This window comes from Pseudopodoces humilis, chromosome 9 (assembly GCF_049639895.1).
Source record: "Pseudopodoces humilis isolate 2021_Gansu_Grassland_sample_001 chromosome 9, ASM4963989v1, whole genome shotgun sequence".
Lineage (NCBI taxonomy): Eukaryota > Metazoa > Chordata > Aves > Passeriformes > Paridae > Pseudopodoces > Pseudopodoces humilis.
The window spans coordinates 28855878-28876785 of record NC_142208.1 but is presented as its reverse complement, the minus strand read 5'-3'; the positions used below and the strand labels follow the sequence as shown (position 1 = coordinate 28876785).

The following is a 20908-nucleotide window of genomic DNA, read 5'->3' as shown; positions in this document are numbered from 1 at the left end:
AAGTTAAGCGGCAGGCACTTTATTAAATCTATTAAATTATAGCATTTGTCATATTCCAGCAAATATTGTACCTAAATTTAATGCAAAAAAAGGAAAGAATTAATAGAACCTATTAGTCTAGCTTTTCATTATTCTATATTCATAGTTTAATCTAAAAATATGGATGTGAGGGGAAAGAATAATAAAATGCATCATAAATTTATTAATATCACACACTATCTTTGATAAAGCAACTATAAAGAAAATTACCACTATAAGAGGGCTCAATAATAAGCTGTGCATTTAGAGCTGGAAACCAAGTTAATATGAGAACCATAATGGAAGTAACAATGGATAGAAATGGAACCAACAGGTTGTGCACAAGAAGAAAATTTAACCCTATATGGGAATTAACACTGGATAATGAAGGCAGTCAAAAACTGGCCTTAAAAATAAACCTAACAATGATGGCACAAATGTGCTAGGGCATTTCATTGATGGCATGGAATTGTTCATATTATTAGAGATTAATATCTCCCATGCAGAGAACTAGGTGATGGTGATGCTGCACTAAGAACACAGCAAATTTAGTCATTTAGTCTGAAAAGTCATGCACTTAGAAACAAGGGGAATAACTTTAAGCAGTCCACTGGAGAAGGGAGATAATTAAAACAGCAACAGAATGATTCTATGCCACATTTCTTTTTGAAAAATGATCCTACAGTGTGGGATTTCCAGAGATCAGGCAGTGATCCAGATGTGGGAATTCCAGAAGCAGGCAGGCAGAAACAATATCACAGCACAAGAGCCAGGCAAAGCCACATCCAGGAAACAGAAAAGAAAGATTAAACTGGAACAGAGAATGCTATTTGAATGACTAGAAGAAATAAGAGTCTAATAAGAAGACACTTGCTTATCCCAGCATAATGAAATTTGAGGTTAAAATATGACTCTACATAAAAAGAGGACAAAAAAAAAAAGAAATGGGGAGAAAACAGCTCTTCTGGCTAAGTGGCTGTGCACACAAAAATGTATAAAGGAGACTGCATGAACAAATTCAGTGACAGTCTAAATTCAGGCAGTCAGAATTCACAGAATCACAGTATCAATGAGAAGCACCTCAGAGATCATCAAGTCCAACCTGTGACAAACACCACCGTGTCCACCAGACCATGGCACTGAGGGCCACATCCATAAACACCTCCAGGGACCATGACTCCACCACCTCCCTGGGCAGCCCATTTCAGTGCCCAAATGTGAGATTCAAGAAGCTCGAATACATTTATAGCATTTTTCATTACATAATACTGCCATTTCTCTCCCCAGAGTTTGGGAGTATGGCATAAAGACTTTAATAAATATTCTCTAAATCATGTACACAAAGGCCTGCTTCTAAGAGATAACTGCTCAAGTTTCAAATTGTTCTGCCAGAGGTGATTGTAGGGGTTTGTGCTGGTGTTTTGTCCTTTATTTATTTATTTTTCAAATGTAAAATATCCCCCCCATACAAAAATGTCCCTGAGAATAATGATGGAGAACCCCACATACAGGTAGCCAAGAATTTCTTTGAACATGATGATTAAAAAACCAGAAGCATTATCTGATGTTTTCCCACAGTTCTTAGATCAACAACTGATGCTTTTGCCTCTCAAATAGTGTACGTGGACCAGGGTGGTAATCCTTCAAGGGCTGGAGAACAGAAAAGGGAAAAATAGGAATGAGATTAACCCTCTGCAGAGATGTCACCAGCCAGCAATTTCAATCCCTGTGTCTGGTAACATCAGACAAAAATCTGGAGGGAAATGAAGATGATGGAAACTTGCAGACTGAAGAAGGGTAAAAGCAGTATTCAAACCTAAATTGCAAATCAAAATGCTCAGTTTTGCTGTCCAGTCCTGAGGTAGCTATTCTTCACATGAACCTGATTTTTCTTCCACATTGCAGCTTGTGAACTCTTCAGCAGTCTCACTTTCAGGCTTTCATAAAAGGCTGTGATTGCTTGGATGAAGCTGGATGTCACGTCTCTGCAGACATATGAATCTACCCAGCTAACTCCTCAGAGATCCTGATAGGCAATCTGGGAGCACAGCTCACAGGAATGCTCTGGCAGTGATTTTATATTAAAATATGAGCCCGTAAGGAGAAGATGAAACTCTTCCTCCTCCTCATTCCCACTGTCATTCAGCTGCACAGTGATTAGAGGCACTATCCCCAGATAAGGGAAGGTTTGCAGTAATCCTGTAGCTGCTTCAAGTAAAAGAACCACCAGCACCGAGCCTCTATACCTTCATGCAGACTCTGGATAATTCTATTTTAAGAATAATTCTATTTTTAAAAGTAAATTTTTATATACATAGATATAAAAGTAGATACATACACTCACATGTATATACAGGCCTATCTGGTTTGGAAAATTTTTGCTTTAATATGCAAGACTTCACCTTTAACTCATACAAATCCCTGCTGCTTTACAAGCATGCCTTCTTAATTAATCCCAACTTGCCCGCCTTCTTAATTAATCCCAATTTGCCAGAATGTTGAGAAAGCAGGCAAGTCCTTAGAAAAAAAAAAAAAATCAAAGCACTCGAAATGGAAAAAAAAACCAGAAAAAAAATAAATAGAAAAAAAATTTACAATACTTCAGGAACATCATCAGTAAGTTTCCTGTTAAAATAAAAATTCAGAAGTTGAGGCAAAAGCTCATATCAATTTTAAAAGCTCACATTTAGATAACAGGAAATTACAATACTGTAGAAATGACAACTATAAATTAACAGACCAGGGGACTCAATTTTAATTTATCTAACAAGAGATGCAACAAAAATTACTATTTGCAATTTCTAATGCAAGGCCAAATAAAGTCCTAGGAAGGCTGAACCATAACAGAAATAATAAAACATTATGTTCATTCAAATTTCACAGCTCTAGTATTTAATGCTGACTGTCAGTGCTGGTAGTTTTCTCTTTTTTTTTGTTTTTGGTTTTTTTGTTCTTGTTGTTGTTAATTAGAACTCCCTGCTTCCTCCTCCATAAGGAGCAGAGCTCTTTACCTCATTGTTCAGCGTTGTAATGTTTAGCAGTTTCAGACAACTGCAACACTCATCTAGAGAAGAAAGTATTAAAATGAAATTACCACAACTTTGATGATAACTGGAGCACTATAAGTTAGAAGCATATTTTACAAATCCTACTTATTTTTCCTATTAATAATTTAAATAATTAATTTTATGTTAAACTTACTACTAATAATAATTCCATCATTAATTAAATATATAGTTTTGCTCAAATACCAGTGCACTGGTGGTGAAAGACCATCATCAGTAGTGTGGTGATTCATACCTGCAAAAGCATACCCAGAGTGAGCACATTCCACTATCACAGAACTCCATTCATTTAAAAAAAAAAAAAATACAGCACACACACACACACAACTCTTAGCTCCAGGATCAGAGGTTAGAAATAATCTAAAGAACACTCTCAGTCTCCTAAATTGTGAGGAACTGAAATTAAAATAGAGCTCAAGTGTTATTGCACAGTTTCTTTTCCTCACATTAAGGAGAGAACTGAGGTGAGCAGGAGTCCTTATATGAGATTCACAAGTGATTCACAAAAATCTAAATCATAAAGCAAAGCATTTTATTTCTGCACACACAAACACTGGGGAAGACACAGCTCAAAACACAAAACTGCAGCAGTTGAGACAGAAGATGACCTTTTTAGATCAATAAAGTTTTAGCTATGCTATGAAGGGCACTACCAGGTCTTCTTTAATTTATACATTTTTTTCCTTATCTATAAATTGCCATTTACAATTATTATTTAGGTTAAAATGTAAACAAAATAATTATTTGGCTCTGCATTTCATAAGTACTCAATTGCTTTTATAGCTTAGTAAGAAAACTTTGTCTTTCCTATCTGTTAATTTCTAGTGCTATTTATGTTTTCTCCCCTTCTTCAATCCACCTCCCCTCTCCCATTAGATTATGCAATTACATCTATTTATGATCTAATAAGCTGTTTCATCAACAAATGTGCAACACAGCAATATGAAGCAAATTCATAACCTCTCTGCTGATTTATAGAGCAGTAAAAAGATACAGGAAAAGAGAGCATAAAATTTATTGTAAATGCAGTAAGAAAACCTCTAGAGCATTTCTCATAGAAATTAAATTCTCAAACTCCCTATCACAGGGCAGCTTTTAAATAGGGACAATCACTAAATACTCACTCCAAAGCTTTCAAAAAAGAAAAAAATCAATTTGATGGTCATTATTTTGCAACAGAATTTAATGCAGACTCACAAGTGAGTGCAGGCCACTGCAACTTGGTCTGTGCAGTGCTTAAAGAATAACACAGTTGTGTATGAGAACAAAACACAACCAGCACATGAAAACCCTGCCTGAAGCTTTTGGTCCAGAATAACAAACTACAGCTTCTTCTGAGGCACAGATAGGGAAAGTCCATCACTCTGAAAGGCTGGCTGGTGTAGAGCCACAGGACTCTTGCTAAGACATTTCCTCAACCTTTGAGCTGGACAGAGCAACCCCCCTCAATGGTGCTCTTCCAAACAGAATGAGAACCCTTGAGTGGCTCCTTCTGCTAAAGATGGCAGTTCAACAATACAGACAGCAGAATTCAAAGTGTAAAATTATAGATAAGAAAGGAAAGCTGACCAAATCTGTTGGTCTTCATAAACATCACTTTTTTACCCTTTTGGCCTTGTTTGAATTGCTGTTGGTTTTCACAACACAGACAAACTTGAAATCCTTGCAAGTTGTTCAGTGACCACACATTCCAATCAGAAATGCCCCTCTACTTATAATTAAAAGCTTCCTGATTTGAGGCTTTAACAGCTGATGCTTTTTGGTCAGATGCATTTGCCAAATTACCAAATACAAAAGACCTTTCTACTCATACAATCATGCAAATTCAGTACACACAACACAAGCAACAGAAATCTGCTTCAGACATGGTCCTAAATCAGAAAAAAATGCACTTTGAAAACATTTCTGAACACTTACAAAGACTGTCGCTCGATTCCTACAACATCAAGTATGTCTAGTACCAATAACAGAAAATACTGGCTGAGAAATAAGTATCTCCCATGACACCAATAACTTCAGACACTCCTGACAAATACACCACTACTGAGTAATGCAGACACTGGGGGTTTTTATTGAAAACGGAAAGAATTAATAAGATGCTGCATTAGTTTGATGAAGCAATGGAAACAGGCTTAAACAGCTACAGATTCAAATATCCAGATTTTTTACTACTTGTACAAAAAAAAAAAACCCCACACTTAACAAATTTTTTCCTCCTACCTCTCAGCATATCGCTCTACATCAAAAAACAATCATCCTAACCAATTTCTCTGTGCTCTTTAGCAGAAACTCAAAACCAAACTACTCCAAAATAACAGTCACACTGCAGGCCAGTTAATGTTTTGCTTTTAAAGTTCCCATTCCACAGTATTCTGATTTATCTTCTGCATCTAAACACAGTAAGGCTCCCAGAGATGTCATTATAATATCTCTTCTTTTTCTCAAGAATCCTCTGACAAGGATAAGCTAAAAATATTTTAAAAGAGGATTGGGAATTCTTGAACAAAAGCTAGCATTTCCCTTTCTTCACATGGATAAAACATGCTTAAGGAGAACATGGCCTTAGACATCTATAACTCAAGCAAAGTATGTGAAACCACAACCCTAACTAAAAGCAGATAGAAGAGAAAATAACCACTGAGTGCCATACTAACATAATGAAATTCAATCAGAGGAGAACTGTTTGTAATATAAAGACATTCTGAGCATGAGACAACACCTTAACAGCTTGATTCTACAAGTACCAGAACAAAAAATACTATCCCCAACAGTTTATTAGGTGAAAATAATTTCATTGACTTATTCTGAGATTATTTCATCAACTTAGTCTTCTTTATATCATTTCAAGACCTCTCTAAAAGGATTGATTGCATCCAGCCACGCAAACTCCAAAAGCATATGGCACAAAGTATCACAAGCACTGATATCAACATCATTCTTCCCTGGTATCCTTGGTGACATTCTTTCACTGGGAATTTTTTTAACTCTGTTTGCTGTAATTTTAAAAGAAACTGAAATCAAGCACAATAGGTAAAGTAACTCAACATTCTAAAACATAAGTCAATATATATACATATGTACACCCACACACATCATATATTAAAAAAACTGCAGGATAACAAACATTTCACTACCTTTACATGAGGGATGCACTATTGTCATACACACAATTTTTAGGAGTCTGATTATCCATTTTATTTTATCAGCCTCCTGAAGTTTTCCTTCATATTAAAGAACAAATCCTAAACAGATTAAATATAACCATTTAAGATTACAGCAATTGAAAGTCAGGCCTGAAGTCTACTTTCAAGTGCAAAATTATGAACAGCCTTATAATTCCTTCTTGCACCATAAATATTAATTTAATAGAGAAATATAAATTTAATGTCACTTTACTTCTTTATAGAATATTATTAACTAGCTTATTAATAATTAAGTAATGAATAAAATATTTATAATAATTTTTTATCCTACAACTACTGCTAAGTCCATGCTTGTGTATGCCTTCATAAAAGTTAACATCTCTGCAAAACCAAGAGATGTTTTCCCATCCTGAATCAATTAGAAGCCCCAGATTTTATTTTGTGGTACATCCTCAAATTTGAGGTGTTTCCACAACACTCCTCACTTTGCATAGAGTGACCCCCTCAGAAAGTCTTTCAAATCCTGCCTCAAGAAAATACTTTAGCAAGCATGTGGAACCTCTAAACCAAGCTCATTATCCACACAGCTCCTGAAAATTACTTTCTGAAGAAGTCTATTTCTCCCTCCCAAAACCTCAACATGATTAATCAGATGAGCACATACACAGTATTTCTGATCTCCAGACATCATACACATAACTATGCCATTTTCTCTTTGCTGCTTGAGTGAATAATTTAAGAGTCAAAACTCACACATGCACACAAAACTATGGAAGAGCTGAAGAACTACACAGGCAAACTGAGACTAAGTACATTTCCACATTAGGGAAAACAAATATCCTTCTGATAGTCTTAAGCACAGACAATTGTTGCCAAGAGAAGTTGTGGACTGCCCATCCTGTGTTAAGGACCAGGCTGGATAGAGCTCTGAGTAACCTGGTCTAGTGGGAAGTATCTCTGCCCATGGAAGTGGGGGTGGAACGAGATCTTTAAGGTCCACAGCAAGAACTAGGTCAGATTTATGCAGTCTGTAACCCAAGTTATCACTGAAATCATGTGTAGAGATGCCCTGAACTATATCACCATCTTTTGCTGTTGAGCACGTGCACAAAAAGAACCGTGTTATGTCTGTGTTCATCAGAAAATGCAGCTTTTCCTGCACTGCAGCAGCCCCACACACAAACCAGCTAAACCTCAGGTCACAATTCCTTTCAGAGCCATGGTTTGCATGCTCCCAGGCATTTCCATACAGATTTTTTACAGCATTTTCTACTTTCCTGTGGAAGCAATGACAAGATCTTTTAGACCAGAAGAACCTTAACTACAAAGCAGATACATCCTACCAAAAAGAATGTAACATGCAAAGACAGAATTCAACAAGAGTGATCAAAGTAATTCTTAAAAGCAGAAACACACAAAATAAAGGCATCCTATAATTTAAACTACGTTACCAGAATACATATACTTCCTGAATTAGCCTATCTTATAGTGTGACATCAACTCAGCCAGCCTCCTCAGTACTTCTGGTCTGTTAAAAACAAACAAAAATTAATAAATAGAGAATTTAATAGAGATGAAAACCCCAAAAGTTGCTGCTACTTAAAAAACTGTAGATTCTAAACACGGGATGCCTGAAAACGTCTTTCATCAAATACTGTAGTTGTATTTTAACAGTTATGCCTTTAAGTAGCCCCAGACTAAGAGATAAGATACACTGAAATCTAGGCCTGCAGTGGCATAATTATGAGAACAAAGAAGAATATTTCTTCCATTAGAATTAAAGTGTGACTATGCTCATAGTCACCAAAATGAGCATATTTATTTTTGTCGTTCTCCCAGCCTTGAAGCACAGTAATTTATATCCACAACCAGTGAATTACATAAAGGCAACAGGGAAAGTTGTAGATTGCAAAGTTACAGCACAAACTAGAAGATCACACGTTGCACAGGGCTCTCCTGGATCATCACAGAAAACCAGATTAATTGCTGTATACTTAAAAGTGAGGACTAAGGTTGTGCTTCATCTGCTTTGGTTTTCATTAGCAGATGGAAATAAAAGGACACATTTATCAGGATGATTAAAAATAGGGAATGACGAGCTACAGGTGATGTGTGAAAAAGAACTGATCAACCACCAGGGGTTGTATTAATAACAGGTAAGACTTTTTAAGATCTTTATTGAGCATGACCTCAAAACTCTCACGGCAACTCAAAGTAAAAATTCAGAGACAGATGTTCTCAAATTCCATTTCAGTGTAGCACTGCAAGCTTTCATCATTCTAAGAAAAGCTAACATGCACTGGCTCGGCTTTTCAGTCCAATTGCTGCTTAGAAATGCAGCCAATCTAAATTGGAAAACCCAAATCTAACTTTAAAGGAATATTCTGCATACATTCAGCTGTCTGGCACTTCAGAGTTTTGTGTTAGAGAACAGATTTCTGAATGCCTACAAAGCCCAGATACAGTAAGTACACTTCAAGGATGTAGATAAAAATGAAAACAAAATAATCCAGCAACATTGCTATTTATGAACACCTTTTGTCAAGTTAATATCCTAAGCTGTGGCTTTCTTGTTCCCTGTCTCCACCCACTTTAAAAAAATACAAACCAGAGATCAGTTATAAACTCATTCCATCTTTCATGTCCTGGTCCACCTTTTCATGATCAATTCTGTAAGTATCCATCAACCTCTAACCTATATTGGTATTTATACCTGCACTCACAGAGGCCCCCCTATAAACTTACTGAATGACCTACAGTATGTGTTTGAAACAGACAATGTAAAAATACCATCACGAAACTCCTCAGTTATGAATATATATAGGAAAAATAAACTTAATATTCTGTCTTGTATCCAATTATGCTACACAGTAGGAGTCTCTCAGAAAACAAAGAACTTCAAACTATATTGTGTATTTGCAGGGGGAAAAAAAAAAAATACAAATTATAGACAGTTCAGTCTTCCCAAAATGAGGACTGATACAGACCTACAGAAAATTTTATTTATTCCCAAGCTTCCCTTTAAATTCAGCCACTTATTTTACCATAGACAAGCACACAACTTGAGGTTCCCTACAAGTAAAACAGCTCAAAAAATAAGTGTCTGTTTTCCAAGGCCAGTGTGACAAGCAGCTACCCAGTGCTTAAATAAGATATCCAGGTGGAGTATGATACAGATGGGTGAAAGTCCTTCCTTACCTGGATACACATTGGGGGTTTTAGCCCTGCAAAAGCTAAAATAGTACAAGCACTTTAGAAGTTAAGAATTCTAGAAAAATTGTGCCATTTTTAATTTAAAATAGATGCTTGCTCCTACAAAGTGCTACAGAACTCAAACCACCAGGGTGGTGAGGGGGAACAGGGTGTGGATTTTAAATACACATATTCTGATATTAATACTTGCATCAGCATTAGGTTCTTGAAAACATCTGCAAAAATATTTTCTAACAAAATTGTCTTGATATGATAGTACAGCTTTGTACACAAGTGCAAATCCATGTGTTTTCAAAAGCAGTATTTTCCATTTTTCAGGATTACCTTCCAGCTCCCGTCCAAGGTTTTGGTTTCAGTTACCTACTGGAGAAGACTCATGACACAAACAAAACAGATCTGCTGATAATGAGAAAAGCACCCAGCTCCATTACAGCAGCCCTGGGATGCTTCCCATGAAACGTTCACTGCTCATTTCCCTCTCCCCACACCTGCTTTGGGACACCCTGAATGTAGCACATCAAGGTTTGATTAATAGGAGTCCTCCAAAGCATCTTCATCAACTGGGCTTGCACACACAAAGATGACTGTGAGCTGTGTTTGGGTTTTCCTTGTGGGAAATACATACATTTACATAAACACACTCTTACTCTATAGATAAAAAAGAACCATTAAGGGTGCAAATTACCCTACAGCTGAATTAATGAGCATTTCAGTTTTACTAATAAAACTGAAATTATCAAAATAATTCTTTATAGAAGTCAGAATGTATCCAAGTCTTCTTGAGTTTTGAAAGCTGAGAGTAATTAACAAGAAAATTAAGATCACCATATTTTAGCCACCTCTATCCATTATAAGAAGGAAAGTATTTTAAACTGCAGCATGACTAGAAAGATATTTTTCTGACTAATTTATCCTTGTCCTAGGATTGTGGGTGGCAATCAATGAAGCCCATTTGTCTTCTTGTTCTACAGTGCCTCATGGTTTGCTTACAACTTGAACAAAGTTTCTGCAAAGCTCACCAGAAGATTTAAAGACATTATTAATCCCAGTTCTTCTCCCAGCCTTTTCACCAAAATCACTGCTGCTCATGTTATACTGCCACAACTGGTAACAGACATAGCTAAAATCTGGTCCTTCTGTGGCACTGCTGTTCATTCTGCAGTCCCATCTCCTGCATCCCAGTAGTTACACAACATTTACAACATGAACCATTTCTTCACAGAAGGCAAGTTATCAACCTTAAAGAAAACAGAGAAGTGGCTGAAAACTCAAACACATGGAAACAAACAAAAATTTATGCATATAAAATGCATGTTTATAATAGAAATCTACATTTAAAGACTGAATTCAGATTCTCAACTTATAATAACATCAATGCCATCAACCTACAAATTAGGAATGTGTGATTCTTTGATACTGGCATAGTAATGCAATGACTAATATAGAACACTGTATTCCTACAAGTAAAGCAGTAACTCCACAAAATACCCATTAGGTACTGCAGCATTTCCTAGTATTTTGTTTGTAATATTTAATCTAGGGTTGGGGGTTAGGTCTTTGGGGGTCTTACTTCTGAAACCAAATCTTATCAGTGACAGCCAATGTACAATTTTTTCCAGTGAGTCTATAATATGAGAATATTATTCTGCAATAACACAGACTGCATGGTTTTTCTTCATCTGACCTAATGAGGAAGTGATTTTTACTCACCTAATTGAGATACTCAGCTGTCCCGGAGTGCTTCGTGCCCTCGTATTTATCACATTCTAGGAACAAATGCAATCTCTAAAATTTTATCTAGTTTATTACAAGTCCTTTAGCTTACAGTAAGTGTTATTTCCTTTTTACAGATGAAGCACCAGAGCACATAAATTATGGAAAAAATCCATAAGGAAATGTAGACATCGAGTGTGATCATTTTATGTGTCTGCATCCAATCTTTAAGTAATTCAGTACTTGTTCTCATGCCAGGCAATCCTAGAATACCCTGGATTCAAAACTCCCTGCCCAATTCAAGCTTATCAGATATGTGCTGCTTAAAACTTGGAAATATTCTACAGCAAGCTTGATTTTAAATACCACTAGGATAAGCAGAGTAGGTATTTTGCCATCAGAGATGATAGCAGCCCATTTTCATCCTTAGCAAAGAAATATAAAAACACTGATTCAAACATCCTAGAATCCATTTCTTACAGATGAGTAACATAAGCTTTAAATTTTGGAAGAGATTGTGTCATGGAATTTTTTATTTATTTTTTCTTTAATTATATTGCATTAACAGAGTTTAAGATGCTTACCCTGGAACATTCTATAGCTGGTGGCTAAATTATTTTTGAGAAGTCTAAAGAACTGAGCAAACTTCAAAGTCAAATGCAGGTCTTGCACCTTGGGAATGGACACTAAGTAACAAACTGTGTTGAGCTTAGATCCATCATTTCTCGCTAAGGTCTTGGTCCTCGTGGAGCTCTGAAATCAATGCACCAGCTTGTCCACTCATTCGGTTTTTAATATTTAAAGGACAACCTATAAAACTGGTTTGAAAATTCCCACTGCTCACTCACCTCACATTAAAGCATCTACTTTGCTTACAGTTTACTGGTTTTATTTTATTACTGTTAGCAGCTGCAATTCACTGGAGTGCTCACGTTTTCAGGTATCATCATCATCATTTATTTCTCCTTACATGAACTTTGAAGCATGTTTTCTAAGCCAAGCCTATACAGCTAATAACAAATTTCATAGACACTGACAGATAATTATTCTTCAGTACTGCAGGAGTTTTCCAATGCATTTTTGTTGTTTATGTAGTGATGCTTCAAAACGAGGTGTTTTTTCCACCAGCATTTGTTAGGATGTGTAGGAATATCCCAAGGGTATTCCTGTAACATCTCATATTTACCTCTTACCTTTTCCACCTACATTTTGATACAATTAAATCAATTTCTAGGACAGTGTGATAGACTGAGGTCTCAAAAACTGTGCGTAAGCACTTTAAAAACATGACATGAACTATGATAATGCCTTCCAAAATATGATCCTCATGCCTTCCCCTTGATTAAAGGAACTAAGAGAAACACAGTGTATTTATTTGCCAAATTAAACTTCAAACATACTAAGTATTAAATGATATAACCTGTACAGCTATTTATGTATCATTTATGGATGAACTTAAGCATGCATTGATATAACTGAGCTTTTTAAACACCCATAGCAATGGCAACCAGCCTTTGATGCTGTCTGATGGGTTGGCAGGGTCATCAACCATCTGTTCCCACACTTCTTTGCATAAGTAACAAACTGCTTAGCCTGCAAACAAACCAGGCTTCAGAATCCACCAGCCCTGCAAACAAACCAGGCTCCAGAATCCACCAGCCCTGCAAACAAACCAGGCTCCAGAATCCACCAGCCCTGCAAACAAACCAGGCTTCAGAATCCACCAGCCCCCTTCAGATTGACTCCTATGGACAGTCTCAGATTTACGCAAAAGAAGGGACACTGTACCTTGTTAATTATCTACTGCTTTGGGGGGAGAGGGGTGTTTTTAAAAGGGCCTTGCTCCATCCCAAACCCAAACGTTTGTAGCCCCACAACCACCTGTCACTCCAACCAGGGGAGGAAGTGTTCAGTTCACAGACTAGTTTGAGAAAAGCAGGGCCTCAGTAGTGAGGATGCAGCAACTCCAAGAGGATTTAGAGGTAGAAAATCATGGTCTGAGATGTCAGCAGAGCACTAAGCTGAGAAGCACTGCCTGCAACTGCACAGCAGGACCCCAGGCAGCAGGGGAGAAGCTATTCTGCATCTACATTCCATCAGCAGGACTATTACTAAAAGCATCTAGTTCTGGCACTCACAGCTCACAAACACTGATAAAATAGTGTTTGTAATAGGCTGTAAACCAAGAGAGTAGTCAAGGAGGAAAAATTTTGGTTTATGTTGAGACAACTCAAGGAACTTTTCCAATCTCAATGAGGAAAAGGTGACCATATCTCCACCTCAACAAGGAACAAAGACATCAACTTCTAAAGGTTTTACAATGAGGGCCTGACTCAAAACATAAAAAAAGGGTAACTAAGAGGCAAAAAATAAGGTAGATTAGATCTGTCTATTAGAAGTTTCTGCATTTGTTCTCCTGGTTATAGAACATGGTGAGGATAACTAACCAATGAATGGAATTTGAAAGTCTGTAAGGGGCTTTGAGTCAGTGGAAGTGTTTTCAGACATGTACAGATGCTTTCTACAGAATGTGTTCAACTCATACAGGAATTAATTCAGAGTTACCCTACAGCCTGCAAAAGGCAAGTGGTAATAAGTAATCAGAGTTAATTTCTGGTCTTCTCCATAAAACCCTTAAAAATCACTGCAATGGTTACTGATGAAATTGGTAGTGTTAGGACAGTGGCTGGACTCTGATTTTAAGGGTCATTTCCAATCTATAAAAGATTTAATGTAGCAAGTATTAAGCAGTCAAAAAATACATTACAATAAAATTAATTCTTTAAGTTTGCAAAAAGACTGCTTTCCTTTCAAAAAACACTTTTCAGTGCAGATTGCTTAGCTTAGGAGGCATTTAATATGATTTTATGGCTCGTGTTTCTACATTTAAAACAAGATTTACAAAAAAAATTTGTTCTTTAGAAATTCAAAATATCTTTATAATACAAGCCATAACTGTATTTTAAAATTTTAATACAGAGAAAATAAATCACATTAAAATAGTTTTTCAGAGCACTGTAACTAAAATAACTTAAATAAAGACCACATTTGATAGCACTAAAATCATAATCACTGATGCTTTTCCAGAAGTTTAGTTTTATTACCATTCACATGCTGAGTTGTAAAAAGGCAATTTGCAGGTGCAAAATCTCACACTCAGTTGCACTGATGTCAATAAGAGTAATTATTTCTTGGATCAGATACAGGCCACTCTGATGACAATGAGTTTTGCTACTTATAGCATGACTCAGGGATTTCACCCTGTGAAACAGAAGCTGCATTTTAATGGTAATGTTGTTTTACATTAAAGTTCTGGAAAACTAAGTCTGGACCAATTCTAAAAGTAACATTTTTTTTCCCTATCTACACCTGCTGATGCTGCCAACTCCTTTGGATCAGCAGAAGCCTTATGCAAGTGAAGTAACTTGAGGAAACTGAGCCAGCTTAAAAAAAACTGGCTGGGAGGTGGGGAGATCTGTTCCTGTTGATACTGTTCAACTCTCAGCAGGAATATTAATGCTTACATAAGAACCAGCAAGATGCAATCAAAGAGAGGTGTGAAAGATAAAGTCACCCCCTTTCACAGCACTCTGAACTTCAACTGGTTGCAGCTAAAGCGAACTTTTCTTAAGATCTCTCCTTACACAACATTATCATTCATTTACAATCTGCAATTTAAGGACACTTTCCTTGCATGAGTCATTCTGCAGACAGCAGAATTCAGAGTTTTAGACAGAAATAAAGATTTTGCCTGGAATAACAAAATTTGATTTTCTTCAAACATTCAGCTGTGAATGTACTTGCACATGGAAATTGTTTTGCCCTTGAAGAATGCAGAATCTTTTATAGGAGCTCTAGAAATTAAGGAGAGCATGCAGGAGGTAATTTAGAAGTACAATAAGAACATCTGGAGGCAAGGTTTAATAATCAAACAAATCCATTTGCTCTTACTCTCTCCATAACAACTGCATATCCACGACTAGGTAAAGCAGATTAACTCAAGTGTAGGTCCTCAAAGGTGCTCACCTGTCCTGTTCTGCTTCATTACACATCACACTCATGGCTATCAAATAAATAACTATAAACATCTGAAAACACAACCTCATTTTTCAAAGGCAGCATATTACAGTGGGTATTTCCAGTCATTCAGGTACTCAAAAACTTTAGAGGAAGATAAATTCCATGCACAAAGTTTTCTCAAATGCTCTTCCACAAACGAGGGCAAAGCAGAGCACGTTTTGGAAAAAGGAAAACTTTTTGCTCCAACCTGGAGGAATTTTTTTTTTTTTCTTCTAAGAAATCATTCTATAAGTAGCAAAACTAATGAAACCTGTTTTCCTGCACTGCTGTATCTCAAGACTATTGACTTTGACATTTAACTACAAAGAAGCTGTGACAGCAGTTTTTACTGCAGTTGGGCCATTCATAATGTTTGTGTCCCTGAATTCCCTGGAGTCTCATACCATAACTGATTTAGGCAGCCCTCCCCTCTCCCTTCTGCCCAAACTCCTATCATCATGCAAAGTGCAACTGACCAACAAACTCAAAGGCATAGAAGAGGGGAAGAAAGAATGGCAGATGTAGCATTAAAAGCATCACTTCTTTAATAAATCAACCTAGCAAAACAAAACTGTATGCTGTCCTTTAATGCTTGTGGTTTAGTTTATATCTTGGGAGCTGTGCTGCTTGAAGCTCCCTGCTATAAAAATAGAACCTGCTCACCCACTGGCTTTCTTATCTTTCAGCTGGCAAAATTTCTTTCCATTCTCTTTTTATGACAAAATTTCCCTTTTTAATTTTGATTTTAAAAAGGCTTTGCATTATTTCAGAGTAGAGGTGAAGGGATGGAAGGAAAAAAAAAGGTTGAAAGTAAGTCAGAAAGTCAGAGCTGCATTCAGATATTCAGTATGGACAGAGAGTAAAATAATTTACCACCAGGCAGGCATGAGGCCTAAATCTTTCTAAGAAGTGACTGACATGATTGTGAATGCAATGCAGTAAGAATAGCAACATCTGCATTTTTATATGCTCTACCACAGGATTCACAATAACAAGAGTAAATTCAAAACTTGGTAAATAAGGGAAACAAAATGGCAAAATGGTGCTAGAGAGTCTCTTTGCCTATTTACCCCCCTCCACCTTTATTTCATTTGTGCAGAGGAACATTTGCAAAGCAGTTTACTTAGTTGTTCTCCTACAGGGAAAAGGCAAGGTTACCATAGTATTGTCAATTAATTTTGACACCTGCTTACAAAGACTGATCAATTATTTTTGATGTCTCTCTGCTATGTTACTGTTTCTCAGTTTAGAAGAGAAATAAAACAAAGCCAAAAATACTACTACACATCTCTTACCCAAGAATTAATGGTCCCAAGACACCCTCGGGCAGAGTATTTCTCCTCCTACCACAATGTGCCTGGTACTTGCAAGTCCCTCATTCCCAGAGCAAAAACAACCATACCACACTTACATTAAAATAAAGAAAGAACCTTTTCTTTTCAAGTGTTTTAAGCCTACCCTTGAAAATCTGGGTTTTTTTTTTTCAAATACTGTAGTGACAGGTTTCACACATGTCCAACTTAGGTCATTAAAAGTTCAATTTAAATCTTGGGTAACAGGGACACACGCAGGCACTTCAAACAGCTGCGACTTGGAAACCCTGTAAATGTTTAGAGTAATACCCAAGGTTCTATTAACATTTCTGTAGATCGTATCGACAATCTCCGAACTGGCAGCTAATGCAGCTCTAACGATCCTCACCATAATCCTCACTGGCAGAGGCCACTGCTGCAGAAATTATGTACAACAGACAGAACTTGTCAAACCACTGCTGCGAAAGTCCAGCCCTGGCTACTTAAGGGTAAAGCACAAAGGAAACTTCGCAGCCAAATGGAAACAAAATGTTCCGCGGGAATAAGAGAAACCAAGAGTTGCCTCAGAGATCGGGAAGGTGTTCAGTCACCCAGCCATCAGGCAGAGTAACATTCCTTTTCCAGCTCTTCAGGTGGAAATACATGGAGCTCATTACCCATTCCACACCCATCTGAATTTTCAGGATTCAAAATACAACCGGCTCCGAGCTGCTGCTTGCAAAAGTGTGAGACACGGTTAACATATTTCACTCCATCCCCAGTTCACAAGGCTTGAAAAGCTTTAAATCTTGGAATGCTTATTTTCAGTGCAGAGTACACTTTGCTTCCACGAATAAAGATTAAGGATGAGCTGTCAAAGACACTGCTATGAAAAGTGTCGTCAGTAAAAAATAGGTCTCCAACACTTAGTCCAGTGAGAAAAATCATAATGTAAGAGTCACTGCCATTTCTAAAGCTAAGCATGAAAAAACATAGAGGAGTTAATGAAAAATCTATTTCACCAAAACCCCTAACAGTACTTCAGTTAAAGACTGTGTTAGCTCGGCTCAGAAGAGGAGCCCTTCCAACATTCAGACAGAACTTCCTCTAGGTGGGGATGGATTATTAACTTTCTACCAGAAGGGAAAATGTAACCACTGTGCTTCCTCACTTGACAAACACAACCGAGCTAAAGAAACCTAGATGTTTTGAAAGATAAGCAAGATAATACCTTTAAGGACGGGATAACGGCCCAGTAACAACTCAGAGAGTATACTCATTCACAACAAGCTTTGAAATTGAATAAATTACCATTTGCTTTGGTCCTGCCACTATTAGGGTCTGTTATGAGTGGCACCAAGACAAAGGATACAAGTAATCTCTTTAGAGCCAGGAAATAATAACTCTGCAGATCCACATACACAAACATTCACCTGGGCCTCCTCTCATCACTCTCTGAAATTAGCCCATTGTTCCACAGCAGGACAAACCCCAAACATGGAATACACACAGGCAACAACAAACGGCCAACTTTAAAACCTTATTATCAAGTTCATAGTCAAAAAAGTATGTATTATATTTACCTTGTATTAGCTTATAGCTAGGTTATAATCTTACTACTGCAATATCCACCAAATATCAGTGAATTGGCTCTTTCTCTGCACTGTGTACATCACTTCAGCCAACACTGACTTCAACTACTCCTTAACTTCCCAGGCTAAGAAGTTACTGGATTTACTTTTTGTTTATTTAGGAATGAATGACCTCGTATTAAACGTTTAAACGAGATGTAAATTATACATCCTAATTTCAGTGATCCAGAGAGAAAACTGAATTTAAGCACAATTTTAAAACAGACAGTTATTGATAGTTAACCTATAAAAAGTAGTTTCCAAAGAAAAAAAAAACTTCAACTTCTCTAAGACATAGTCTCACCAATGCATTGCTATTAGTTAGATATTAGAACACTTTCCAGTTATGTATGTCAACATACTTAATAAATGGAGCTCCTGCTCATAAGGGACGTTTTACAGGGAATGAAATGAGATGACCTGTCTAAGATTATATAGCGAAATAACAGCAACCAGTGTTCTTCACAGCCAGTCTTTACACTGATACCAAAGGGGGCGGAAGGAAAGTGACAGCCCTATAAATTAAGTCTTCTTTCCCACTCCATATAGAAAAGCAAGTGTCAGGGTGTGCTTCCTTCTCATTGATCAATGACTCTGTATCACACTGACTTTTACGAATGAGAAGGTAGTTAGACCTTGAATGAGTACCCGTTCCTTTGCAGAAATATGTTAATGTTTTATATGTCCCACTCTCTTCTGCAAACCTTGTCACCAGAGATGTACATTTCACTCAGTTGCACTCGTGTTGTCCTGAATGAAACTGACTGATGCCCATTTAGCTCAAGCAATTGAAAGAAAGGAAAGCTGGAAGGAGCTAAACCTTTCACTCTTCCGAAGGAAGAAGTCATTAAAATCCACCACTAATTTTTGCTCCCTGGGCAGCCCCATGAAGTGCACATGTCATTTCCATGACACTTCCAGAAGGGACAGCAGCGACACAGCTTTAGGCCGATTTCTCCCCGTCTCTCAGCTCCCATGAAGTGGAGCAGCCTATTTTCAGCGATAAGTCAGCCGGAGCTGTGTCCAGTGCTCTTAAGACCTGCAGGAGCCTATTTCGTCCATAACTTCTGCCAAATACTTCCACCACACACGAACAAAATCATAGCAGGCACGATCAAAACAAAAGAAAAAAAAAAAACAAAAAAAAAACAAAAAAGAAGTAAAAGTGAGAGGAAAAGGATATAAGGATGAGAAGAAGAAAAAAATCGCAATAAGCAGAGACTTACTTGAACCTGCCCTGGCAGTGTTGGCACTGGTCTCCCACCCAGCCCTGGTCGCAGACGCAGGTGGAGTTGACACAATGACCCGAGAAGCAGGAGATTTTGTCGCAGGACTTGGACTGGGACACCTGGGCATAGAGGGCCAGGTAGAGGAAGCCGTAGAAGAGCAGCCAGCTGTTCACATCCAGGAGCGAGGCGAAGCAGCAGCAGCAAGCGGAGGGGAAAGGTCTCCAGGCGGCCGGGCCCGCGGGGGCAGCTCCCGCTCTCCGGCCGCCGCTGCCCAGGTCCATCTTGGCCGCGGGGGCCGCGGGCCGAGGCGCGGCCGGCGATAGCAGATTCCCCTGAGGGGAGATAATCCAGCCAGGGAAGATTCAAACCCCCCGCTTCCTCCTCGCCTTCCTCTCCTCCCTCCCGACCCCAGCGCTGCCTCCTCCGGCCCCTTCAGCCCTTCGCGCCCCGTCACTCCCGAGGGGAAGCCCGGCAGCGGCAGCCCGTAGCCATCCGCCCCTTCTCCTCGTCGTCCTCCTCAGGGCTCATCGCTCCCGTCTTCTTCCATGGAGGAGGAGAGGCGCCTCTTGACCTTGTGTTTTCTCCTCGCCAGATATGCCCCCACGGCCGCGCACACGCCTCCCTGGAGCATGTATCCCGCGGCTCCCCCTTCTCCTTTGTATCCCAGTGCCCGCGGCACACACGCAGCGGCGGCGAGGAGGAGCGCGGGAGGCGGGGGCCGCCGTCCCCTCGCCAGGCAGCCAGCTGGGAAAGTGAGGGCGGCCGGGCCCGGAGCCGCTACGGCATCGCGCTCCGGCGGGGCGGGGAAAGGGCTGGAGAGCTCTTATCCCCGCTCCGTTATTAGCCCTGCGGGGAAGGGAGGCGGGAGGCAGCGAGAGGAGGGTTAGCAGCCCCTCCGCGTCCCAGCTGACAGCTTCCAAGCAGCCATTTTTAAAGGCTAATTGTCACCGCCGCTCGGAGCCGCCTCCCGCCCCTCGGCCCGCGTGGATCCGTCCCTCGCTGGGAGGGGGGTCCGGCGGGGTGACCGCCCCCCCGAACGCCTCTCCCGCCCACGCTTCCAGAACAGGAGTCGGGGGAGCCGGAGCGGCAGCGGGAATGCGGCGGCAGCGGGAATGCAGCCCCCGCCGCCCGGACCCCCAGACGAGCCCGCCCCGTGCCGTGCTCCGTGGCGGGGAGCGGCCCCGCACCCCCAGGCAGAGCGGGCTGAGGCTCGGGTGCTCCCCGCTCTGCTGCCTTGGTTCCTCTGTTCGCCTCAGCTCCTGCGAAGTTCAGAGGCGGTTTGCCTTGAACTCCTCCCGGCTGGTAGCATAAGAGATGTCACGGTTTGTTTAGGGAACCTCACCTTCCTAAGGTTTACTCTGTACGGAAAATCACGCTGTGAAAAGGCAGTGTCCATAAAGGAGACAGAGGAGTCCTGCAACTTTATTCGAGTAAAGGAAGAGAGGCCACTGGGGCACACACCCGCAGGGTTTTCTCTCCAGAGGTTTCAGAGGGCGCAGCCTCCTTTTATCCTAAACTCCCGGCCGCATGTCGCCCTTTTCCTTT

At 39.3% G+C, this 20908-nt stretch overlaps 1 protein-coding gene across 3 annotated transcripts in view; it reads right to left on the bottom strand.

Annotated features, from left to right (window-relative positions):
• Positions 1-20268, bottom strand: part of ATRNL1 (attractin like 1) — a 429854-nt gene extending 409586 nt beyond the window's left edge. For all 3 annotated transcript variants that reach the window (XM_005520769.3, XM_088059554.1, XM_088059555.1), the window contains exon 1: positions 19361-20268. In XM_005520769.3, coding sequence (XP_005520826.1) covers positions 19361-19644 — 284 coding nt within the window. In that variant the 5' untranslated portion in view covers positions 19645-20268. The remainder of the gene's footprint in view (positions 1-19360) is intronic.
• Positions 20269-20908: the final 640 nt, after the last annotated feature.